Source organism: Carassius carassius, chromosome 30 (assembly GCF_963082965.1).
Source record: "Carassius carassius chromosome 30, fCarCar2.1, whole genome shotgun sequence".
Lineage (NCBI taxonomy): Eukaryota > Metazoa > Chordata > Actinopteri > Cypriniformes > Cyprinidae > Carassius > Carassius carassius.
This window is the reverse complement of record NC_081784.1, coordinates 17,314,736-17,341,967: the sequence shown is the minus strand read 5'-3', so window position 1 is coordinate 17,341,967 and position 27,232 is coordinate 17,314,736. Positions and strand designations below refer to the sequence as shown.

General features: G+C 35.9%; 2 protein-coding genes across 2 annotated transcripts; one reads left to right on the top strand and one right to left on the bottom strand.

The window, feature by feature from the left end:
• Positions 1-263: 263 nt before the first annotated feature.
• LOC132110776 (E3 ubiquitin-protein ligase TRIM39-like) lies at positions 264-4,069 on the top strand. Its single transcript, XM_059517716.1, has 5 exons — positions 264-666; positions 1,541-1,765; positions 1,992-2,011; positions 2,777-2,919; positions 3,255-4,069. Exons 1-5 carry the CDS (start codon positions 574-576, stop codon positions 3,803-3,805), a joined length of 1,032 nt encoding a protein of 343 aa, XP_059373699.1. The 5' UTR covers positions 264-573; the 3' UTR covers positions 3,806-4,069.
• A 53-nt stretch (positions 4,070-4,122) lies between these two features.
• LOC132110328 (hyaluronan-binding protein 2-like) lies at positions 4,123-12,824 on the bottom strand. Its single transcript, XM_059516880.1, has 15 exons — positions 12,765-12,824; positions 12,385-12,496; positions 12,210-12,296; positions 10,053-10,160; positions 9,858-9,974; positions 9,594-9,704; positions 8,658-8,829; positions 8,300-8,394; positions 7,994-8,113; positions 7,072-7,191; positions 6,400-6,691; positions 5,536-5,678; positions 5,066-5,200; positions 4,831-4,976; positions 4,123-4,727 (listed from the first exon to the last, which is right to left on the bottom strand). The coding sequence occupies exons 1-15, from the start codon at positions 12,822-12,824 to the stop codon at positions 4,563-4,565; spliced, it is 1,983 nt and encodes a 660-aa protein (XP_059372863.1). The 3' UTR covers positions 4,123-4,562.
• Between the last annotated feature and the right edge of the window lie 14,408 nt (positions 12,825-27,232).

The window sequence follows — 27,232 nt, the reverse complement described above, 5'->3', positions numbered from 1 at the left end:
TGCTACTTCATGAAGGCTGTAACTGACCTTCTCATTCCTGCATTTCCCAGAATGCATTTTTACTTTGTTTCACTGTGAGTTACATTAATAGCCACATTGTAGAAACTATACACAGGCTGTATTACAGAGTCTGATTGTTATGAATCCGCATGGGACAATGTCTCACTATCCACTTCTTTAAATACCACCTCTAAAAATGGCCTGGAGAGGAAGTGGTATGTGAGTGTCCTGTCACAGCAGCGACAGATGCATCACAGCGACAAGTCAAGGTGAATGCCATTTATCTCTGGCAGGATCGTGCCACTGTGACCCACCCATGTGATCTGCTTTCACTATTAGTGAGGCATGAGCTCCTTAAAATCTCGCCTGCTGGAACATCTACATAGTTGCAAATTACCCCCTAAGGATTTGTGAAAGCAACATAAGGACTGTCTCTAAGTCTAACAACTCAGTCTAGCAAGGTGGCTAGAAGCTCAGTGTCAGGTAAATTTTGTTCTCTCTATTTAAATCCTACAAATGTCAAAGTTTGCCTGAATTCTCATGCAGGGTTTTTTTTTTTTTTTTCAATGAGACATGCAAAAAAATAACCAGGATCAGCTCATGAGACAAAGGGAAGTGATCAGATGCAGACTGAAGAAACTGAATGGCAAGCAAAATGAAATCAAAGTGAGTCTAGCATGTAAAATCAAGCTATGTTTCTTTAAATATACTACAGAAATTTTATTATTTAGTATGTTTTACAAGACAAAACTATATTACAAATCTTTCTATATTACAAATCTTACAACTATACAAACTATATTACAAATCTTATATAAATCTTTCTACTTTAATACTTATTGTAATTTCTCTGAAATTATTTGTTAAATTTGCTTGCAATTTCTGAATTAAAACGTTTCCAATGTAAATCTTAAACCACCTTTTTAAAAGTATATTATTTATAAGTTTTATTTTAAGTTAGTTATGTACAGTAAGTATATGGCCTTTTTAAAGTCTGTATTCACACCAGTGTTGAAAAGTTTGGGGTCAGTAAGAATTTGTACTTTATTTATTTATTTATTCATTCATTTATTTAGAAGTACATTAATTATTTTATTCAACAAGTGTCCATTATTGATCAAAAGTGACTGTAAAGATATTTATGATGTTTTTTTTTTTTTTGTATTGTTCCAAATTCTGTTTTAAATAAATGTTGTTCATTCAATAAAGAATCAGGAAAAATGTACCGTGGTTTTTACAAAAATATTAAGCAACAAACACTAAGAACGAAATCAGTATATTATTTCTGAAGGATCATGTGACACTGAAGACTGGAGTAAAACTGATTTGACATTACAGGAATAAAGTACAAATTAAAATATATTAAAATATAAAACTTTCACAAATTTCTATTGTATTTGTATTAAATAAATGCATCCTTAGAGAGCATAAGAGACTTCTTTCAAAAGCAATAAAAATTGACTTAAGAAAAAGAAATTCAAATAATCTGTATTTTAATGAATTACCCAATTGAGTCTGACCATTTCCTCATCTTCCTCAGTCAAAGTCCTCTGCGATGAGAGAAAGGATAATGAAGAAGTATGAAGAGATGCGGAGAGTTCTGGAGGAGGACTGTAGGATCTCTCTGTGCTTCCTGGAGATGGAGGAGACGGCTGCGGTTCGAGCGCTGGACAATCTCATTGAGACAAACGGTGTCCTCCTCAGAGACATTGAGGTTCAGCTGAATGAAGGGATGATGGACAGTGAAATACAGCTTGGTGACAGGGTGAGCCTTTTATAAGAAGAACAATTGGTAAGACAGCGGTATTGTCATGGACTCTTTTTGTTTATATATGTTGTACCTTAATCTACCATGGACGGTATGGGCTGTCATTACATAAAAATACCATAAACAGATCAATAAATGAAATGACCAACAATACATGATGAAACTTACAATCCCTGCAACATAATACATTCTCACTATGCATTTCTGTGTCTCTCGTTCATAGGTCACAATGTATGAGGACAGGTATGTATATTTAGAACCGCACTTAAGAGAGATTGTTTTGTCACCATGTCAGGCATGCTAGCTTTAGAAACAATGAAATCTGAATGACTCATCTGCAAAGGCATTATTGTTGTAGAGATCATGTTCGCCAGCATCCAGTTCATGTTTAGATTTTCTTGTGCTTTTATGAACACCGTTTAGCTTACTGGAACAAACATTCTTAAATTAAAGACTGTTTTCATCCTATAGCTGGATGGGCTCATTGAGTTTTCATGCACAAAAATATAGATTCCAGTTAATATTCCAGTTTCTTAAAAATCTGTATACTATATCTGAAAAAAAGTTAATTTTGGGTCCTTTAAATCATATATCTTACACTTATTTTATTTTTTCTAACTGAACAATATCTTTATCTACATACACTGTATTGATCAAAGTAAATTTTTTAAAGAAATTAAAACTTCCAAAAGCAAAAGTTCCAGTAAAGACGTATAACAAAATATTTAGATTTCAAATAACAGCTATTTTTAAATGTTCTGTTCATCCAAAAGAATCCTGATTTTAAAACATTTATCAAGGTTTCCACAAAAATACTCTTTTCAAAATTAATAATAATGATAATGTTTCTTTAGCATTAAATCAGCATATTAGAATGATCATGTGACACTGAAGACTGATGAAGAATAATGAAAATGACTGATGAAGAATAATAAGAATAATATAACCATCAGCCTTTTATATAGAGGGCAGGTGTTTTCTGTGAGCTGACATACTTTCTGTTGGCAGGGTGCTGGAATTGTTAACAGTGACAGATCCAGGTCTCATAAAACTTGATGAGGCCAAGTCAGATCAGCTACTGGGCCTCACCAACAATTTACTACTGTTTATCCGCTCACAGATCCCAATTGCTAAGAGGCTGCTGAAGAGCTGTGAGTAACTGTCAATAGCACAGTAATAAATTGTTGATCTTTTGCATGAACAATTTGCAGCAAATGAATGTTACTTTTTCAGATCACTGACAAACAAATTACAGTAGAGTTCCCTATTCTTTCAATAAACCATGAGGGGATATTCACACAGAATCCCTTTTATTTTTTGCTTTGAAAAAATGCAACCCATAGGCTGTGAAATGAGGGAAATAATGCAAGGTAGTGAGACATGCCTTGTCATGCACAAAAACAATAGAAAAAGTAACACAGTGGAATGTAAAAACGAATTCTGTGTAAACAGTTAGTCTAGTTTTGAACCTATATTCATTTTGCAGATTCCTCAGAAGCGGTCCTGGACCCTTCCACTGCCCATCCCAAGCTGATTGTTTCATCTGAAGGGGACTGTGCCACTTTCACAGATGTATGGCAAGATGTCCCTGAGCATGACGGACGTTTTGACACCACCCTTAACGTCTTGAGCATCCAGCGCTGGGATTCTGGTCTCCATTACTGGGAGATAGGTGTGAGTGGAAAGATCTATTGGGAACTGGGTCTCACCTATCCATCCATCTCAAGAAAAGGCCAAAAGGAGGACTGCTGGTTGGGCCGGCATGCTGAATCTTGGTGTCTGGAGTATTTTGACGGAGACTACAATGCCTGGCATGGAGGTACTGCTCATCCGTTGCCCATTTCCACCTGCTTCCATCGGATAGGAATCTTCTGCAGCTTCCCTGGAGGTCTGGTGACATTTTTTGGGGTGGATACCATGACACCGCTGTACTCATTCTGTGCTGGGACATTTACAGACTCTCTACACCTGGCTCTTTGTCCAGGTCACGATCTTCAGGGGACAAACTCAAAGCCTATAAAAATCTGTCAATCTTAATCATCTTTGAAACTAATACTTAAATGCATATTGTACCATTTAGAAGATAAAGTAGGCCTCCCTAGCACAGGGTTGTTTGATTTCACTCTGACTTTGTGTAGATTAGATTTGTTAGTTTGTATTTCCAGATGAAAAAAAATAAAAAGTTATGAACAGTATTTAATTTTTGTAGTGCAACAGTTGATACAACTGCACTGCAAACCTTCAACAAATATGATTTCATTTATCAACAGTTAGAAGAATCAGCACTTCAACATGGTGGTATAATATATATGCAAATACATATGCATGACATATGTACATTATCTTTCAAAGCATTGGGCTCATCAATAACTTTTAATGATTTTGAAAGAACACTCTTATGCTCACCAAGGCTACGTTTATTTGACAAAACTACAGTAAAACAGTAATATTGTGAAATATTATTAAAATTTAAACATTTTCTATTTTAATACATTTTAAAATGTATTTTATTCCAGTGATGGCAAATTTAAAATTTCAGCATCATTACACCAGACTTCAGTATTCACATGGTCCTTCAGAAATCATTCTGATATGATGTGTTGAAGCTAAAGAAATTGTTTTATTATTACCAATGTTGTAAACAGTTGTAATGCTTAATTGTACGTGGAAACGGAGACACATTTATTTCAGAAGTCTTTCAGAAACTCTACAATGCTAATATGTACAAAGCATTACCGGTAGATCAGACTACACAACAGAAAACACTGGCTGTGGCTAATCTTTCATGGACATGCTACTGTGTCCCACCAATTTTTTTATTGATCCAATCCAAATATTTAAGGACTCTGGTATAGACACCAGGCTTGTTCTTCTCCCCACAGCTGTCTCCCCAGCTCACTATACCATAGATATAGTGTGTTTGATTTCTCATACAGGTTAAAGGCCCACCAGAGTCACCCTTTCAGAAAGAGAGTTGAATGTTAATATCATAATTTTTTACAGCAGAACCATCGGCTTTTAATGTTAGTAAACAACATTATACAGTTAAAATTATGACACACCTGACAGGAGTCCACTCCTCCCTTGAGATAACCAGCGCAAAACATGCCATCATCCAGCAGAGAAGGATATACTTTACTGCTTGAACAAACCTCCTGAGAAATCAGCAAAACCTGTGCATCAAGCAAATGCATAGAGCCATACTCTGCTACGGACAGGAAAGAAAAGAGAACAGATTCAGTCCTTTCATAGATGAACCTTCAACACAAATTCAGAAATAGTCATATGGATACATACACGTCTCTGTGGCTCCCCATCCAGAAATGCTGCATTCTGTTCCATCTGCAAAAGGTTCATTGGGCAAGCAGGCGGCCTTCACAAACTGAGTTTCCTTTGCACATTCTCCATTAGTAGCTTTCAGTTTTAATAGAGCTGCACCACAAGAAAAAATAAAAAATAGGTATTCTCTGATCAGTTCTACACTACATAATTGCAGTGTACTCTACATAATTTCTACTAAAAATGGCTAACGTTCAAAATAGTGCACAATACTATAAGGTGATGGGGTCAGTATTTTCCACGGCTATGAAAAGAAAGATGCACCTCAAAATAAAAGCCTGATGAGATTACTTAAAGACAACACTAGAAATCTGATTCCAAACAAAAATAAATGTAAAAAAGAAAACACACACATGAACACATTACAACAATCTATAACAGTGAATATAATTAGAATCTGTTTGTGCAAATATGTCTATATTGCTCACCAATATCATTGTAGACGACGTCAGCAGTTTCCTTGAACTTCTCATGGATGATGGTGTCCTCCACCAGTACAGTCTGATCTGTTTGCTCCTTTTGTATCAGATTTAGTCCCCCCAATATAACTCTGTAGTCATTAATTTGATCACTGTACACACATAAAAAGAAAATAAAACCAAGCTATGGTTAATTTTGGTTTTAATGTGAAATATTGTTAGGATACTTTTTTCCCCAGATTATTAAAAGTAAAGAATCATGGAAGATGATTAAAATAATGCAGATAAGAAGTCAAATTTGTACAGAGCCCCGCACATGACATGCAGGAAAACATATTAAGCTAAATCGTGTGCATGATTTACTAATTTGTTCCCTCAATGTACTAAAACATGCACACGATTACTATTGCATTCCCTCGATTTACTATTTCGTTCACTCAATTGTGCGCACAATTTATTTACTTTTTCTTGCATGTCACGTGCAGGGCTCCGTAAATTTAAAATCAAAATTTCAGATTAATTTAATTAAATGTGGTGAAATATAAACCGAACCAGTTAACAGTGATCATGGATTGAAAAAGAAATGTTGTGATGAGTTTACACAATCCTCACCTACTCTGTGATTTAGAGAAAACACACATACCATCCGAAAATCAAACCAGACAGCAAACATATTGCCTTGATTGAAATTAGCATATAATAATAATTATAACTGCACGTAAGATTCAAATCTTACCAGAGATACCATTCCATATCTAACCATTAGGCTATACTACCCCAAATCTTTGTTTAACACCATAATCCATGTCTTGTGTCTTTATTATTCTGTGTCCATTATGTTCTTTAATACTGTATACTAAAGGCCTTACTTACATACAATGGGCAGCAGTCAGCACCCAACAAGGCTTGATAAGGGTGCCTCCACAGATGTGTCTGTACTGTTGGGTGGATCCTTTAGGCTTAACCTGTACGGATACTTGCCATGGATGGGCTCCAGGAATAGCTTTAAGACCCCCATAAACCCGGTTAAGTTGTTTTTTCAGATTAGGTTTTCCACAGGTAAGAAAGCTCTTTGTTGAAGCATCGTTCGTAGGTAATGGGGTTGGTGGGACAGGAGTAGTGGCTATTTGGGCTGAACTGGTGCTCTCTGGGGTTATGCTACCATCTGGTGTTTAATAAACAAGAAGTTAATATTAAATAACTTAAATTTTAGACATAATATTGGCAATTAAGGCTGGAATACACTACATGACTTTTGTCCTGATTTGCAGTCTGGAGGACTGGAAGACGGTCTGCTGGTTTTTGGGCAGTTGGAGTTAACCAATTTCAAATATATAGAATAGTATTATGGATACAGGCTGTGATTATGGATACAGACTTCTAGTGTTCAGGTCTAATAGTGTGTGATCCACAGTCATAATGTTCAGTTTTCTCTGAAACTAATTACAAAGTCATCAAGTGTATAATTACTAGAGTTTTAAATTTTGTTCAAATATAAACTAATGCAATCATCAATCGTCATCAATTCTGCCAGACAAGTCTTACCTGTTGTAGATGGTATGGTTGGTTGAAGAGTAGTTACTTTTGGTGGAATACTGTCTGTGAATGCAATTGTGGTGGGTTGAGCTTCAGCTGTGGTGGACACCATTTCTCTGGTAGTGGTTGCTGAAGAATAATTGCAGCATGTGAATTACAATCTGAATTTGTGGCAAAACTGAAATTTAATGCAGGTTTAGTAATGTTAAATAAATAAATGTTAACAAAAGTATCCTTTATCTATTAAATCCCATTTTTTAAAACTTTGAAGTCTTTGATGCTGACCTGCGATTATCCAATTCAACCATACCAATAAGCAAATAAATAAATAAAATAAAATATTGCTGAAGAGTGCTGAACTTCTCCCACATCTTATTCTTTATGCAAATTTTGAGCTGCGCCCTCCACAGTACAGACATGAGTTTACATTTCCTTCAGCCTGAGGATTATTAATTTTACTTTTTGGTACATTTGCCAAAAATATAACTTTTTTCTGTAAAAAACATGAGAAAAAGTAATGCAAAATTAACGTAGAACATTTAAGAGTATAAAATTAATGCAATACTTCACTTTGAGTAATTCAATATTTTAATGCATTATTTTAAAAAGTAACTTTCCCCAACGCTGTTCGTCACCACCTACCTGCAGAAAGGGTAAGTGAAAACTCTTCTTACATTCACTCTTACATAGACAACTGGAGTGATACAAACAGTGAAAAGTCCTAGTGCTACTGGACTGTATAAGTACTCTTGGACCGTCTCTCAGCAAATTAAATTCAAAAGAACAAACTATTACATTTAGAATGACCATTAATATCAGTGACTGTTGTTAAAAACTTTACAGCTTTTGGTTTAAACTTTCAATGGAACACAACTGGATCATATACTAATGCAATCATCAATTGACATCAATTTTGCAAGACAAGTCTTACCTGTTGTAGATGGTATGGTTGGTTGAAGAGTAGTTACTTTTGGTGGAATACTGTCTGTGAATGCAATTGTGGTGGGTTGAGCTTCAGCTGTGGTGGACACCATTTTTCTGGTAGTGGTTGCTGAAGAATAATTGCAGCATGTGAATAACAGTCTGAATTTGTGGCAAAACTGAAATTTAATGCAGGTTTAGCAATGTTAGTTCATGCAATTAAATACATCTGCTGGGTCATCTATTGTTGAGTTAGAGCTCTTGACTTTAAAGTATCATATTATAAACCACACTGTGTCTTTATCATCAATCTTACCAGGTGTGGGACATTTTCTAACATCACAGTAATCCCATCGAAGTCTTCTGTTCTTCTTTATAAAGCACCATGGCTTCTTATCTCCATCAGGGTTTCTGTAATACAGGAAGGTGTAGGATTTTCAGTTGAGTTGGGGGTTACTATGATTATGAGTCCATTGCTGCTCAAGCTCAGGTGTGTAAGTGTTTTTTTTTTGCATGTTTGCACATATGATGGAGTCCAAAAGTCTGAGACAAAATTAAATCTGTAAATTAACAAAGTTTTAGGATTTTGAAAAATGTAAAACAAAGAATGCACTACTTCTAAGTCAATAATTAAATATATAGTCTCTGGCTTTTTGTCCAAACGTGTTTTTTACCTGCAGAAGTTATGTGGTCCCAGGCCTCCACTAGATTCAAATGCAGCTGCAGGAAAAGATCCTTTATCCAGAAGAAACTCAGAGTTCCAGTCGAGACACTCATCCCCTTCTTCTGTCTCGGACACCTTCCCTCCGTATGACTGTCCATCGCCCTTATAGCAGTCATCAGGGTCTGAGGATAAAGTCACAGTACACTATGATTGTATGTTCATGTTGTTCTCATGTCACAAGAAAATCATAAAAAAGAAACTGAATTACAGAAAAGAACCTCTGAAAACCTCATGAAATTGTGTAAAAATAAAGTTAAGATTCATGGCTCAAATGGTATGACCCAATGAAAATCATGTTATTCATGGGTAAAAATGTATGATATATATATATAAAAAAAGTTCATGAAACAACTTTTTCTTGAAAAATGTGAGCATTTTGACATTGAAAATGTTCACAATAAAAATTGTGTAAAATTACATTACTGACAAACATATTTCATTGTTTTAACTCAATAGATAGGCCTACAGTGCTGGGCATCTTTTAAGTCACTGATCAACTTTTGTCATTTTTTAAATAAACATAAAAAAAAAAAAAATAAATAAAAAAACCTTTTCTAAAACGCTTAACATGCAGTTTGTTTTTTTAAATAGTTATTTTTTTGTCATTAACCCATTTACAAAAGATTTATAGGAATGTGCATAATGTTAACTGAAAAAAACCCCTAATTAATCAATAAACTAATAAAAACATTATATATATATATATATATATATATATATATATATATATATATATATATATATATATATATATATATGTATTCCCCAGTAACAGATTGCATTTAACATTTTCTAGTCATTATTTATGTATAAAGCACAAAAAACATTTATACACAGATATTAATCCAAGGTGAGAAATCCAGCATTTCTGTAATTATATACTCACCGACTTGACAATATTGCCCACTGAAACCATCTGGACAAATGCATTCAAAATCATCGTCTTCATCAACACATTTGCCATTATTCTGACAAGGGTTTGGATCACATGGAGAAACTAGACAAAAAGGCATTAATCATGAATCAACAAGTAGGCCTAAACAAACTTATTTTTTGTCTGAGCATTGTAGAACCAAATCTGAAATGTTAGCGTCTGTTTGTTAAGAGACAGTGGCTTGATGCAGAATGAGTTCAGTGCTGTACGTCCTACGTGTTTTGCAGTTTGGTGGTGCAAAGGGTGGAATACACTTGCACTTATAGTAGGGAGGAGATGAAGTCAGAAGACAAAGTCCTGCCCCACAGGTACCCCTTTTACAAACCTTTTTCCCTTAAAACAAACATAATGCCTTTCAAAATTACTTCAATGATGTATATAAATATGATACAGTGTGAAGTGAGCTCATACCTCTCTGGCACCTTCTACCTACAAACTGATTGGGGCATTTGCATTTGAAATGATTTCTCTTTTCATCACACACCCCTCCATTCAGGCAAGGATTTGGACTGCATTTCCCTGAATAACCAAAGGGGGAAACGTTTATTGGCTTTTAGTTTAGTTGAATTCAGTCTGATGCAATGTTTATAACAATGTATTTTGGTTTGTGTATTGAGCTGTATTTATTCACATGTATACTATCATTTCAAAGTTTGGGGTTGGTTTTGGAAAATACAGTAAAAACAGGAATATTGTTATATATTCAATTTAAAATAAATGTTTTCTATTTTAAAATGTGATTTAATCCAGTAATGGCAACAGTATATTTTCAGCATCATTACTCCAGTCTTCAGTGTCACATGATCTTTCAGAAATCATTCTAATATGCTGATTTGGTACTTAAAAGTTTTTTTATTTTTATTAATGATGAAAACAGTTGCTGCATAATATATACATATATATACAGTGTATATATATATATATATATATATATATATATATATATATATATATATATATTACGGAGCCCCGCACATGACATGCAAGTAGTGTTAATTTCGTCACCTATTTTTAATTTAGTCTTAGTCTTGTGCCAAATGTCCTTGTTAGTTTTAGTCATATTTAGTCATTCACATATCTTTTTTTGTCAGTCAAGTTTTAGTTGACTAAAAGTCTCTTCATTTTAGTCTAGTTTTAGTCAAAAGAAAACTCAAGGTATCTTAGTCGACTAAAAGGCTTTTAATTTTAGTCTAGTTTTAGTCAAAAGTTTTTAGTGTTTTTTTAAAATAACACATTATTACTGATAAACATTTCAGTAAAAAAAGTGTTTCACATATCTCAAACATTGGTTAAATGTCATAATTACCTGACAAAATACACTTGTTGAATGATTTTTGTTGGATGCAAATGTTAAATGTGTCTGGTTTTCAAATTCTGATTTAGGAGACACATTCACAAATGATTAACCTGACCACAATTTTTTACTTTATTGATACTGCTTTTAATCGTAATGCAAAGACCAGTCATCGGGACATAAGCTGTCATATACAATAAAAGAGCCTGTGCAGCAACAGGAAATATAATTTAACACAAAAAGCCTGCCTAGACGGTGGATTTGCGCTCAGGAATTTTTTTTTATTTTGTATTTTTTGAGCGGCGTGTGGACAAATTCTTTTTACGCACACACTTTTTTATTTCTTGATAACAGACCGCTGCTAACTAAAACACACAAATATCGAGCCTCTTCCTTCGACATAGCATGTCGTCGGCACTCGTCACTCTTGTTCGCTTCATGTGTTGTGTGTTCAGCAGTTTCGTGTTGCAGCCACAGGCTGGCAGCAACAGGAGTATGAGACCTGTTACTTGAGCAACAGCACGAAGCCGCAAACTCGTTCTGAATTTTTAAAGGCGTCAGTTGATGAAAAAGCAGAGACGATTGTAGACGAAAATGAAGAGAGATTTTATCTTAGTTTTTATTTTATGCAAAACATTTTCGTCTCGTCTTTTTTCGTCAACAATAATGCATGTTAATTTAGTCTTAGTCAGCGTTTTTGGACAGTGGTGCAGTCTTGTCATCGTCTCGTCTTAGTCATGAAAAAAAAGGTTGTTGACGAACATATTTCGTCTCGTCTGACGAAATTAACACTACATGCAAGAAAAAAATAAATAAATTATGCGCACGATTTACTAATTCGTTCCCTCAATTTACTAAAATGTGCACACAATTACTATTGCGTTACCTCAATTTACTATTGAATTCGCTCGATTTGCTAAATCGTGCTCACGATTTAGCAAATTGAAGGAACGAATTAGTAAATCGTATGCACAATTTATAAATCGAGTGAACGCAATAGTAAATCGAGGGAACACAATATTAATCGTGTACACGTTTTAGTACATTGAGGGGACGAATTAGTAAATTGTGCACACATATATTTTTTCCTGCATGTCATGTGCGGGGCTCCGTAATATATATATGTGTGTATGTGTGTGTGTGTGTGTTTTATATTTTTTTGTGGAAACTGTGACGATTTCTTCTTGGTTCTTTGAGGAAAACTCAAAAGAACAGCATTTATTTGAAATTGAAATCTTTTTTAACATTATAAATAAGTTGTGAATTAATCCTACCTGTGAGACTTTGAAGCTCAAATAGCCAATCGTTTGCATCATCGTCATCATCAGAGTCATCTGAGCTGCCAAACTCAGCCTTCAGGCCTGATATTTTTGTTGCAAATAGAACATTTGCAAAGACGTTTAAAAGATGCATATGTATTATATTTCAACCCAAAATTCGAACACTTACTCTCCAATCTTTCTTTGCCTCTCTTTCCATGATGTTTACCAGGCCTCCCATGTTTGCCACGGTGCTCATGTTTAGCACGTTCAGCTTGCTTATCGTGTTTGTCTTTGCGCAGCTAATTGAGAGGTGAGAAACTTGCTCAGAAAATACATTAATTCATTAAGAACAGATCATTGTGATTCAAGTCTAATATTCAGTCATTAGACAATATGAATAATTACAAAAGCTATTACTATATATTCAGTCAAACTAAACATAATATATTATCACAATTCTTCCATTCAGAATTTTCAGAATAATGTACGTCTTGTGCTAAAAATTCAGTAATCTTATTGTAAGGTAATGATTCTATATAATGATCAATATATATTGTTCATACACACCTGTGCAGGGATAATGACAGCACAGAGAAAGAAGAGCAGCAGCCACAGGGTGAGATTCATGCTGGTCATTGGTCTCTGGAGGAGTGACACACAGCAGATCTGCTCGAAATCTTACTCGGTGTATAAGGTCAGTGTCCTGTGAGTGTGTGTGTGTCTATACAAGTGTGTGTGAGGGTCATGTTTACATACATGTGTGGGTCTATGTAATGCACAAAAGTCAAACCATTTATTTATGGATTTCAAAAGGCTTCAGTTATCTTCAGTTAACCTGTACTTGAGTGCATCAAGTACAATTTTTTTGGTCATTACATCCCTCATACCAGTATAAATACTTCTTTAAAATTTCAAAATATGTGAAAAAGTGGCTGTGGCATTATAAAGTGATGCTGAATAATTAAATATGTAGCAATCATTTCAACAAAAAGTCCTACAGAGAATGTTCCTGAATTAACAGATAGGCTGGCAGTTCACAGATCATATTGACAAAGCAGGATACTGTTTGTTTCATTGCAGACTTTGTCCAAATTGTAGATTGTGAAAGGTCATACTTGCAGCATTATATATAAATCAAAAGGTAAAAGGCTAAAACTATAATATGAAAATATTAAAGACCCCATGATCAATACTTTTTCGAAAGAAAGAAACAAAGAAACAGTTTAATATGCATTATTTACATTATCTGGTAGTTAGGGTTATAATGCAGACAATGTCCAAAGGCAATAAATAAATATAATAATAATTGTTTAGAAATAAAGTGACATTGAATGTAAGTGAGTGAGAAAGGAGAGAGATTAGGAAAAATATATAGGTTAGAAAGATTCTTAACTAAAGAGTAGGTCAGCTGTTTGAGCCCCCATTACACAGACAGAGGAGGATTCTTCCCTTCACTAGCTCCTACAACTGAGAATAGACCGTGTGTTCTGCAGTCAGGACAGAGGGTAGGCTCTATTGCGCAATCTGTGTCTGCTATAAATCGTTTACAGAATGTGATATCACGTTTATCCTCCTAGTCTCTGTTCCACAACCACTTTTCATTGCAGGTGTTTGGTTGATGTATTCACTATGAGGGGAAATCTAAAATACAGCAAAGTATACAAAAACTGTGAGCTGACAAGCCATTTCCATTTCTTTTTATTAGCTATTATATTACAGTGCACTTCACGAGAGTACCGAGGCCTGTATTTGCTGTCATTTCTCAACATACTGTAACATCTAAATTGACATGAAATGTGCTTAATTTCTTCAAATCTTCAGCTGGTAAATCTTCATATGCAAATACCTGTTGTAGCTGGCTTCCTGTGACCTGAAATCAACCTCAGTTATGCCCCTTTCCGACAGCCAAGTTGCATAAAGTTGTACAAATATGGCTAATATCAAAGTTTTCCCCCTCTTTTTATGAACACAATGGATGCCAAAACTTTCTGTTGTCCCTGGTTTCTATCAAGAGCCAATCTTATTTTCCTGTGAGAGAAAGAACAGGTCTCCTAAATGAGATAATTTTATTTCTCCTTTGCTGTGAGTGTGCAGTGGACAGAATGGTCTTCTGAGAATGTTGTTGAAATCTGATTGAACAGATGACAATACATCTTTATGTGTCTGTAATGATCACTGCAAAAAGGTAAGTATTTAGCTCAGGTAAGTGGACAACAAACCATTTTGCATATAAAACGTTACACACCCTAAAATAAATATTCTGAATGCTGATCCAGAAATATGACTCACGTCATGTTTCTAAGGAGATATTGATGTCTGTTTCACAGATAAACATTTTTAATGTTTTATTGAAAGTAATGTATTCGCTAGACTTTTACTTACTGAACATCACAAATGAAAACTATTAAATTGTTTTGGCAATGAACGAAAATAATATAAAATTAGGTGAAAATGAAATAAAATATAAATATTAGGAGAAAAGAATTAAATTAATTTTAAAAACTTACTGATTAGAAATTGGCAGCTAATTTAATATAAGCACTAAAATTACTAACCTAACTATACCTAACTACAAATAAAATTAAATGAAAATATTAATAAATATAAATATAAAAACCATATTAAAAAACTATATATGAAATTCTAATATAAAATGAAAGCTAAAATGTAAAAAGTGTTTTGAAATTCAAAATGTTAATTAATGATTTAGCACATGAATAATAATTAAAAAATATTGCTCTAGAATAGATAAATAAGAAGAAAAAATAGAGATAGAAAAAAAACGTTTAAATTGAGCCATTGACAAAATCTTTTTGTATTCTGCAGAGAAAATAACATATACAGGTTTGGAACAACGTGTGGCGAGTAAATGTGACATAATTTCCATTGTTGGGTGGAATATCCCTTTAAATTTTGACCTTGACAAAATAAGCCAAAAACAATGCACGGCCTCTTAAAACTTCCGTACCTCCCACCAAAAAATATCTGTAATGCACGAAACCAAAACTTTTATGATGACCCGCTTGACACGATGTTCTGCACAATTTAATAGGGAACATTCACTTTAAATGTAAGACGACTAAGTTTCCTATCCTACTATGATAAAGGATCAGCTCTTGAATATTAATTGTGACATGTGACCGATTGGACATTTCAGAAAAGTTGCCAAGCAACATCAGCGTAATCTACTTAACATTCATAAGCCAAACCTTTCCCATGATTAGAATCGCTCCACAGTCCATGGTTTCCATCATTGGTCACAGGTCTGCTTCACAGGCCTGGTCATCCACCTTATTCCCTAGACCACCTCCACTCCACCACCCTCCTGGACATTTTTGTTTGGTTTCAGGGTGGGTGTTTCACTAAGGCATCAAGTGCCAACCTTTGATATATAACGTGGGTTTGGGTTGTTTCATGTTCATTGTTTCATGGCTTTATTTTGTTTTCTATCATAGTCATGGTTGCTGTCATTTGTTTCCATTGTTTCCTCCCAATTTTTGACGGTAAGTCCCGTGTCCACCGAAGCGTATTTCCAGAGGCTAGCATATTTATTTTCAATTTTCAAAATGCCAGGAGCATGCCGAGCGCTAAGTGTATTTTATTTTTTTTTACACTTGGCCGTTTTTTTCTTGGTGCAGAGAATTGAAGAATGTTCAACTTTGGGTAAAATGCACCACTCATCACTGACAATTTTCAGTCAGCTGACCAATCACAGTGAAGGAGTGAGGGACTTATACTGACCAAGTTCACACCCGATTTTACTACAACTGAACTGAAAAACAATGGTGAAGTTAATATTGCTCGTCTCCGTGTATTTATGTCTTTACCAGATGGAATTGCCGGACTACCATACTATTATGAAAAATAAGCTTTGAAGAATAATTTAATTCGTGATGCGTCTGCTATATTACTTCTTTTCATTATATGAAGGCTAGTTACAATTAGTGGGGATGCTTTCAAGCCTTATAAAAGAGATTCGTGTTCAAAGTAGTTTTAAGTTCCATAATAACATCCTGTGGGAAAAATAAAAAAAATATAACTACTTCACCTTGCCAGTGCACATCATTGTGTGTAGGCCTTACAGAAAGACAGTGGATGGAAGGATATTATTCTCCAGCCCCACTCCTAACTTTGTCCCGTACACAAACTGCCAGTTTTTGGCAGTGTGTTTGTGGTTTGACTGGGATACTTTTTGCATGCTTATGTGTGGTCCGCTTTATTTTATTTTACTTTGTTGCATTTATGTATATATTTAATGCAATGATATTTATTAATGTGTGTATATGTGACGGGACGGTAAGGTGGATAGAAACTAATAACCAAAATGAACAAAGAAGTTCACTTTAAACAAAATCTCAAAGAAACTCTTAAGGTAGCCAAACTACGCCACCTCGGGACTTTCACCCAAGGATATGTAAAGACTTACAGGTTTGTTCTACCCAGAGAGGACTGAGACAGTTCTGTCAATTAAAACCAATTTTTATTCCATGTTCTTAAAAGCAATTCACTGATAAATACCTTCCAGACAGTTAGCTCTTAATTACCCACATATATATTTTATATAGAAGGTATTGTAAATCAACAAGGGACAAAATAAATAAAAATAAATATCAAAACTTCAGGGAAAACCCAGATTGCCAAGGACACTGACAAAAGAAAGAATTCCCTAGCCCACCCAATGAGCAATCACCAGGGGCATAGCAGCCATTTTAAAATGGCTAATTATATGATGGCATCCACTAGTCACTTTGTGCAGCATTGGTCTGCTAACTACCTCATTCAGCATGGAACTGACGTCATTCCACTACCTCATCAGTCAGTTAAATAAAATAACTGCTCTTGAGCCCTTTGTCACTTGTCACTTTAATCAGATCAAGATATTTTTAATAAGGGATTTTTTTTTTGCACTAAAAATCTTTTATCTGCACTGTTGTTCACTTCATTGATTTGCACTCTATCTGTCATTTGCCTTGCGCTGCTTTATTTAACTTTATTTTTAATTTTATTATATGCCTTTTTTTACATTCCCTTCTTGTATAGTTGTATCTACATTTTATATTTGATCTAGATTCTTTTAGGCTTTAATGTTAATGTTATCTGTATGCACCGGGGTCTGACAGTAACGCAATTTCAATTCTCTGTATGTATGTACTGTACATGTGGAAATTGACAATAAAGCAGACTTGACTTGACTTGACTTGACATTAAAAGTGGGGGGTGGGGGGGAGGACAGCTGTATGGTGATGTGACCCAAAGCTGATGTTCATAATAATACATTCTAAATGTAATACCAATTGGCATTTTACAGCACCCTAGTGGCAATTTTGGGAACATGCCATGACAGCTTACAAGGAATCTATTTTTGTAAAATCATACTCAATTTAAAAATACTGCAGGACTTTGAGACGAATGTGAGACCACCGTTTTTTATATTTTCAAGATCTAAGTGATATTTTTAATCAAAACTTGCAAACAGAATTTTTTGTCTTTCCTTGCAGGCCACAAATTGTTGAGCAATTTTTTTTCTCTCTCTAAAGAGCTTTCTTCCAATTCTTGAAACCAGATGCTTGTTCTGTATTTTTCGTAAAGGAAGATACTTGCGTTTTAAAAGCTTTACTACAATAAAAACACAAAACACCTTCAACATTTGGATCGAGATGGAGCCATTTAAATTTGTTGTACCATGTGTCTAAAATGAAAGGGTACGGTCTGACAGTGTCTGCTTTTTGATAAATTTGGGATCGAGGTGGTTTGGTTTTGAGAGAAATGTTGATCAGGGTCTGCAGATTCTTCCCTGTTTATCAAATAAGTTCTCTCTTCTCTTCGGTTCTCACATGCTTCCTCACTTTTTCCCTCATCTCCCTCTCTCTCTTCCTCTTTTTCCCTCCCTTCCTCACACATGACTTACACTTCCTCACAAACATCCTAAAAACAACAGATATAAATAGCATATAGGGGTCAGGGATCACTCATTTATTGACTCATTTACCATTTACATAGTTAAACAACTTCACAAGTTTTTCATTAGATGTACGTTTAGAAACCCATAAATAGCCTACAATACAGTGATTAAAGGTAAATTATGTCTTTAAAATCTAAATTATGTCATTAATAACTCACCCTCATGTCGTTCCAAACCCATAAGACCTCCGTTTATCTTTAGAACAGAGTTTAAGATATTTTAGATTTAGTCCGAGTGCTCTCAATCCCTCCATTGAAGCTGTGTGTACGGTATACTGTCCATGTCCAGAAAGGTAAGAAAAACATCATCAAAGTAGTCCATGTGACATCAGAGGGTCAGTTAGAATTTTCTGAAGTATTGAAAATACATAGAAAATAATTTTCGATGCTTCAAAAATTTCTAACTGACCCTCTGATGTCACATGGACTACTTTGATGATGTTTGGTTCATGGTTTATAACGCTTTAACAAGGACTTTTTTTTTACTCCCTCTGGGAAAAATTAATAGGGAATATACTTCCGGAACCAATAAGGTTCCAATAATTTATGATGCTCCAGGTTACACTGGGACCTTGGCTTGTTTGCTTCCATTTACATTAGTTTGCAAGAAAAAAAAAAATCTCACTTTCAATAAAAATGACCAGAAGCAAGCATTCCTCAAGAACTACAAGTTACAGTCACATTAATAGTGAAAGCAGTCCGTTTTGCTCCACTCTATTTTCTCTCCCCTTTCCTTTATTCTTCCTCTTAAGTGTTATCTCTTATGCCTTTTTAATGGGATTGACCTTGTTTTCAGATGACCTGCTGGGTACTTTAGTGAGTGTGTTTGTGTTGGTGTGCAGAGTCTGGTCCATTGCATCTCTGTGGTTGTCCACTTCGTTGTGTTGAAGCACTGAATGTGAGCTTATTCTCTGCCTTATTAGTAGAATATTGGACAGTCAAGTGCATGCAGTAGAGATCTATTCTGCTTCTAATGCTGCTTGCTTAGCAATTTAGCAATCTTGCATGTCCAGTGGCCTGGGAAACAGAAGGAAATGAAACCAGGCGGTGACCACATCTGGATACGCATTGTTATATATATATATTTTTTGTGAAACTGCATACAGTTTTACAGGATTTAAAAACTTTTATTTGTGAGTATCATTATACAGTCCCAATGCTTATACATACACACACATATATTTTCCATCTCCGGCAGTGTTTACTGTGAGTGTGAGCGATACTGGAAAGGTGAGGCCTGTGATATTACCTGGGATGACTGTGGCAGTCCTGACCGTGGATACTGTGACCTCACTTGAGAAAAGCTCTGTTTCTGCAATGATAGCTGGCAGGGTGAGGGGCAAGTCATTGTTCAGATGTCTTTATTATACAACTGTGTACAGTGTCTCCAAAATGGTCAGACGTATTCACAATGTAAATGTTATATATATTTTTTTGTAGGAATGTAATACTTTTATTTATTTATTTATTTTTATTTATTTCAAATAAATGTTATTTATAGTCATCAATATATCCTAAAAAATGTTTCAATTATTTTTTTTTTACAAAAATATATAGCAGCACTACTGTTTTCAAAATTAAAAATAATAAATGTTTTTTGAGCACCAAATAAGAATATTAGAATGATTTCTAAAGGATCAAGTGACACTGAAGACTGGAGTAATGATGCTGAAAATTCAGCTTTGCGTCACAGAAATAAACTACATTTTAATGTAAGTTAAAAAAAGAAAACAGGTATTTTATGTTGTAATAATATTTCATTGTATAACTGTTACTTCTTTCAATAACATAAACAACATATTACAGACTCTAATTCTTTAAAGGTAGCTACACTAGTGTACATTTGTGCATTTTCTAAACTCCATGTGATTGCAAATACATGCAATATTCTTTAAAGCCACCTAAATAAACATAACAATATCAAGGCTGTAAATAAGATGATGCAAATAGAGACTGATTGGGCAGTGTAGAGCTTTTATAGTCTTATAAGGGGAGCGCTCTTTTTATGCACATTCAACGCTATAATTAAATGAGTGAAAAGGAGGAGAAAGTCCGAGCTGGGGTGATTGAATGGTGGCGGGGAGTAATACTTAAAATATTTATAGCTCCTCTTATGCGAAAATTAATGATGTAAGGGTGAAGTTACATTCATGGCGTTTAATGACATAAAGAAAGAATCATTTGCATGGCGTTTAAATGTCATTTTGCTTATCAAAGATAAGTAAGTGACTGCAGGAGGACTTAAAAATGAATGGACATCTTTTTGGAGATCTATTATTGCGATGCTAAGATGACCTGAAGTTGGTTGATGTCTTTATGATGAAGATGACTGGAAAAATGTTCGGAAAAAACTGCTCGCTTTGGCTTGTGGACTTACTCTTTATTTAGAGATGTGCTTTTACTAACCGCTAGATGGCAGTGTTGGATAATTTTAAAGTCTGTCCTTAAAAAGTGTAGCTGCTTATTTGTAGTAATTCAAAGTATATGTATACTGCTAGTTTTATTATTTACATTTTTATCACCATATATTCAGTGATTTTCAACACATGCAGTCATGATTAGTTTCCTGTGGTCTGATTCATTAGAGCATTTGTAATTCAAGGAAAGAAAGAGCATATTTGGCTCAGATATTTGACTTGTTAATGTTATTGAAAATACATATCAGTTTGTTGTCAGTTATGGTCCACATCTCTCAGTTTTTGTTATCTAGTGCTACCCTTTTGTTGAAAGACGTCACATCCATAAAACAGGATTGTTGGGAGTATTCCGAGTTTCAGGGGCATGGGTTTGGATGGAACAGAGAAAAGAGAGTGAGGGAATATGGAATGGAAGCCTTAGATTTCACTACCCTCACCCCAGTTACTAACATTCCATCATGGTTTTTCCAGAGGCAAAGATAGATTTTAGTATCATGGAAAATAAAAAGGAATGGAGATTGAAGGAAGTGGGAGTAAAAACAAGCATTTACTTAAGAAACAGTAATTATGATTATCTCAAAATTTATACAGATGGATCCAAGAACAAAGAGGAATGTGTAGGAATTGGAATATATTGTAAAGAATTTAAAATGAATGTTTCCAAAAAATTATCTGATCACTTATCTGTATATACGGCAGAAATTGTGGCAGTCATCATTGCATTACAGTGGGACTCCTTAGCTGTCATAAAAAAGCATTCAGTCAGTGTCATCTGTCAGAGAAGATTTACTGATAGAACTCTATCACACTTTGTTAAGATCACATAGGGGTGGTACAGATGTTCAGTTTTGTTAGGTACCAGCACATGAGGGAGTGAAAGGGAATGAAAGTGCAGATAAATAAGCAAAAGAGGCACTGCAAAAAAATTAATATCAGCTCCAATACCGCTTGGAAAAGTGGGGGAAAAGCAGTAGTTAAGAAGAAAGGTAATGAAATATGGCAGAAATGGTGGGAGGAAGACAATAAAGGAAGGGGATATTTTAAAATACAAAAGTCTGATAGCATTAAAAATTACAGAGAAAGGAATAGGCGGAAAGAGATTGTAATAACAAGACCTGTGTAATGTTATTAAACTATTATACAAGGACTGAATAGCACCTTGTTTTAATGGGGAAACTGTGTGGTTAAAGAAAATGCTCAGCATGTTATATAACACTGTATAATATATGAGGTGTTTCAAGATAGGGTTCAGGAGGCAGGGTGGGACTAGAGTCTGATGGGGATACTAGGAACAGAAGGAGGGGGATAAGGATAACCAAGAATAGCATTATTTAAATTCCTTAATGATCAGAATATGAGTACAGTTAAAAAGACATGACGTTACACACTCTTGTACAATAGGTGGCGGTATGCACCTAAAAGTTGTTTGCAATCCGCCATTAACTAAGAGAAGAAGAAGAAGAAGAAGAAGAAGAAGAAGAAGAAGAAGAAGAACAAGCGTGACAGAATCATCAGCCAATCAAATGTTGACGTTCAATCACAGATATCACGCCATCTGGGTCTACGTTCCCAGTGCTGTCCCCAGGCAGCGTGAAAGAGAAATTCATCGCATGGAAAATAACAACCGCAGTCGCCGGCGCCTACTCCAGATCTTGTTGCCAGTTTACTCTTTTGCAGACACAGGAGAACTAACAGAGAAAGGAAGACCTACGACACCCAAACTGGATTCGCTAACAAAGGCCAGCAAAGGTTTTGTGCGCCATTTCAAAGATGTATCTACGAGTGCTATGATTGGCTAACAGCTAGCACCGAGCTCAACAAGTTATTTTGTTGGCTGTGTTTACTTTTTAATACGAGTAAAGGGACATGGAATGACAGACACACGGATTTTATTTACAAGTGAAAGGTGAGTGGTTTATTATTTAACTAGTAACGTTATTGTATCATCATGAACGTTGTTATGGAGGTGCACGTAGTGATGGCAAAATCGAGGCCTCGTGAACCAATGAAACCGTTGAACCAAATGTGCCATATTGTTTCGAGGCTTCGAATCAATCCGACACCCGTCTCAACGGTGACACCTAGTGGTCACTTGCAGGTGTTGATCTGAAACAACCTTGACGAGCCATTAAAAAAATGTGTTGTTTTTTTATTATTATAATGTTCTAATATGTGAAGCTTGTAACCTATAGGCTCCTCACTGTGCATAATGTTATTTTGGTCATGAAAAATGAATATTAATAAAAGAAATCAAGCCACAATGTCTCACTTTTTTAGAGATTTTTATTCAAAAATATTAATTTATCTGCTGTGGAAGGACTTAGCCTACTTCTTTTTTTACAGATAATTTCTCCAGCCTTTGAAAAAATCCTCTCACAAGGGACACTTGTTGCTGGCATACAAAGATATTTTTTTGCAAGGACATACAAATGAGGAAAGATTACTGCTCTCTCTTTCCAGTAAGTTAGTGGATCATGAGTTCTGGGCAAATACACATCGTTGATGTATTTTTTCACTTCCACTGTGGCATCAGCTGTAGCATTGTGTATCATCTTGGTTTGATGGATGCGAGAATTAAAAAGTTCCCATAAACTGTCCTGTGTTTCTACTGGTGTTGATGTTGATGGTGATGGTGATGATGATGATGATGGGTGTGATGTTGACATTTCTGGGTCTGAATAAAAATGAAAACAGCAATTAGTAACAAATCCTAAACTGACGGCATATATGAAGGATATATTATATTACATGATTCAGATTACATAACATAACACAGACTGAAACTGCTCACCAGGATTTGTGTTTGAACGCATCAGTGAAGCACACTCCAGTGTGATATGCTTTTCAGCTTCCTGGGCTTTGGCAGCATTTCCCAATGCCACATTTTTGAACCTTGGGTCCAGCAGTGTAGCCAGTGCCAAGGCTCTAAAACTCTCATAACCTCCACATCTGGAGTGCAGACCTTCTTGCAGATGTGAGCCTATGAGCCAAAACAGGAGAAACACATATTTATAATAATGACAATAATATGACAGTTATGGCCAATCACATGGGTAGTATGGTCATTGTGGCCTACCTAATTGAACAGTTGATTCCTGCATTGCATTTCCTTTTTTCTGTGCAAGCTTGTGCTGCAACATCCTGTACAGTGGTATAAGCTTTGAAGCAGACACTCTCTTTTCCTCTGACATCTCTGTTGTTGCGAGTTTGAATGGTTGTAGTATTGACAATGATTGTTCAATAATGTCATAATCAATACTTGTCAGGGGAGCAGTATCATTGTTTAAGTTGGAAAGTGCAGCAGCCACTGGTTCACGTTGGTCATACAAGCGCTGTAGCATGTCAAATGTGCTGTTCCATCTCGTGTCAACCTCCTGTATCAGTTTCAGAGTTGGTCTTCCCATCAAGCTCTGCATCTCCACAAGCTTGTCCTTTGCTTTGCAGCTGGATCTGAACAACCCCACTATCTTTCTGGCCTTCTGGCGTATTTCATTGATGACTGGGGTTTGATCTAGTGCCTTTTTCACAATCAAATTTAAAGTATGAGCAAAACATGGGACATGGCGAAGGTGGAGTAGCTGGGCACTTAGGATCATGTTAGATGCATTGTCAGTCACCATGCACTGAACTTTGGAGGTTATTCCCCACTCAGCCATTAGCAAGGCTTTAGCCTCCATGAGATGCTGGGCTGTGTGGGTTTGGTAAAACCTCCTTACACCCAGTACAACAGTTGTCATTTTTGCCTCTGGTGTTATGTAATGGCAAGTCACACCAAGATATCCATCCATATTAATGGAGGACCACATGTCAGCTGTAAGGCTAACAAATTCGGCCTTTTGTAGGTCCTCCATTGTCTTCTCCTTGGCTTTGTTGTACTTTTCGCTGACCATTATTTTAAGCACCTTCCGGGATGGGAGGACATAGCTTGGATCAAGCTTGTTCACAAATGCCCTGAATCCCTCATCGTCCACGATGGTGAAGGGCTGCAGATCCTTCACCACCATGTTTATAAGAGCCTCATCCAATTCCCTCTGTCTGACTTTTAAAAGAGAAGACAAAACATACTTTCAGACAAATACATTGGAAAAATACAGCTTCAATTAGTGCACATCTATTAAAGGTATAGCCTACTGGTTCATTATTTGGAAACCTTCCAGTGTTTATAATCAGTGCTTTATATAACTTATAAACTTTATAAACAGTGTCCCAAAAGGTTGTAATTATATTTCAATTATAATTATATCCCAAACAATGCATACCTTGCTTAGATGGCCCAGCAGTGTCAGTAGCAGGCCTAGGTACAGGGGGAATGCCATCCTCTGCACCCTGCAAAATGGCAGGATGAGTGCTCCTCAAATGGCGCATCATGGATGATGTATTGTTGCAGTAGGCTAGCTGCCGATCACAATACACACATCTCACTTTATTTGGGGTTTCTAAATGGAAATGCTCCCACACCACAGATGTACGGCATCTCTTCTGGGGAGCTTCCATTTTATCTATCTATCCAAATCTATCTATCTATATATGAATCGATCTATGTATCTAGATATGTATCTATAATCTATGTATCTATATATGTATCTATCTATAATATATGTATTTATATATGTATCTATAATCTATCTATATATGTATCTATCTATAATATATGTATTTATATATGTATCTGAAATCTATCTATATATGTATCTATCTATTAATCTAGCTGTCTATATATATTTATATCTATGTATCTATTAATGTGTCACTATATGTATACTCTGTCTGTCTCTAGCCTCTCAGTCAATGTGTTGTGTAAATTTAAATGTAAGTCTAAATTGCCTATAACTAATCAAATCGCACTATGTCACTATATCACCAAAAATCCGCTATCTCAAAGTCAAACTCCTCTCACAAAAACCCACGAGGTCAAAATGCGTTTATTTCACTTTTATACAGATGTGCGATTGTGTGGTCTGTTCCCGACCGTTCCAATCAAACGCTGATTCGGCGGACCACACCTGATGAAACAATTTTTTTTTTTGTTTTTTGTTTTTTTTCAAACTTTATTATGAACAATGCACAGGACAATAGGTACAGAGAAACCTGATGAAACAATTAGTGAAACACTTCGAGGCTTCGTTTGGTCATAGTCACGTGACATGGGTGTTTCGAATCACGCTTCGGATCAGTGTTTCGACACATCTGCGCTTCGGGATCTCGCAAAGCTTCGGAACGACTGTTTCGCTTCAGCCATCCTTAGGTGCACGTGGTGCGTTGATTACACTGTGGCATGGTGTGTGGGATGTTAACCGATGACCGTTTAACCGGTGGTTGACCGTATCAACGTTAACCGGTCAAAGTTGTCGGTAAAAAAAAAAAGTGATATCTAAATTAGGCTATTATAGACAGTGGACTATACGCTACTACAGTTAGCCATCTCATTCCTCATCTTTTTGTGTTAAGTGAACAAATTATCCCTCACACTCATTTTTTCATAACTCGCCTGTTTGTACTTAATAAACCAATAAAAACATTTGGCGCGAGGTCACAGCGTTTGGGTTCGCGCGCTCACAAGGTTTGCGAAAAGTAAAGGCAACAGGCTAAAACACTCGGAAGTTAGAGCCAGGGCAGACGGCAGGATGAAGCGTGCAAAGAAAAGTAGTGTGTGGGACCATTTCACCAAAAAGAATGAGACAGATGTAAGTTGCAACTTGTGTGATACAGTGCTTAAATATAGTAGCAGCACATCATCTATGATGTATCACCTGAAAACGCGACACCCGCAAGCCTCTTCGGGTGAGAAAGGTAGCCAAAGCCAACCTACCGTGTCATCTATGCTAGCAGGTAGGAAATGTGACAAACAGCGCTCAGAGACTATTACCCAAAAGATATGCGGAATGGTTGAAAAAGACATGCTGCCCCTTGACTTTGTAAGCGGTGAGGGCTTTCTAGAGCTTAGACAAACGCCTTTATTTTCAAAGCGATCACCTTGTACCCAAACCATTTGAAACTAAGGAACCATTTGTCCTACGATTACATACAACAAGCTCTTCGGCGCCGCGTTTGCGGGACTCATGTTTCGCGCTGTAGGGGATTTTAAAAAAGTGACGTGAGTGGCAGTGTGTGTGTGTGTGTGTGTGTGCGGGAGGCAGAGCGGCAGAGAGATGCGACAGAGTTGCGAAATTGCAGGCGCGGCTCGAAATGGCTATTTCAAATAGCGTACCATATTTTAAACTAATCGGTTAACCGGTTTCAACCGACTAATGAGGCTCGGTGGTCGGTCAAGAAATTTTTTAGTTTTCGCCATCTCTAGTGTGGATGTCCAGCATTTGTGGTTTGCTGCTGTGGGCGCGTCGTCATTTATAGTGACCCGCAGATTACTTTTACTGATCAATATAAGTTCACTCTTTATTTAACTCTCCCTAATCTTGCTTACTGTAGAAATTGATCAGCTGTCATTGCTGTTGAAAGCCTGTGTGCGGCATAATATGCGCATTATATTCATATGGCTGCGTTGGCTGTTTACAGTTGCTTACTGAAGGCCCAGACTGAAACCACACACACACACACACACACACACACACACACACATTACTTTCCCCACATTTATCAGCTTGCAAAGAGTGTGATTTATCGTTCTTCCTTTCTTATATTTCTCTGTTTTGCAGGTAT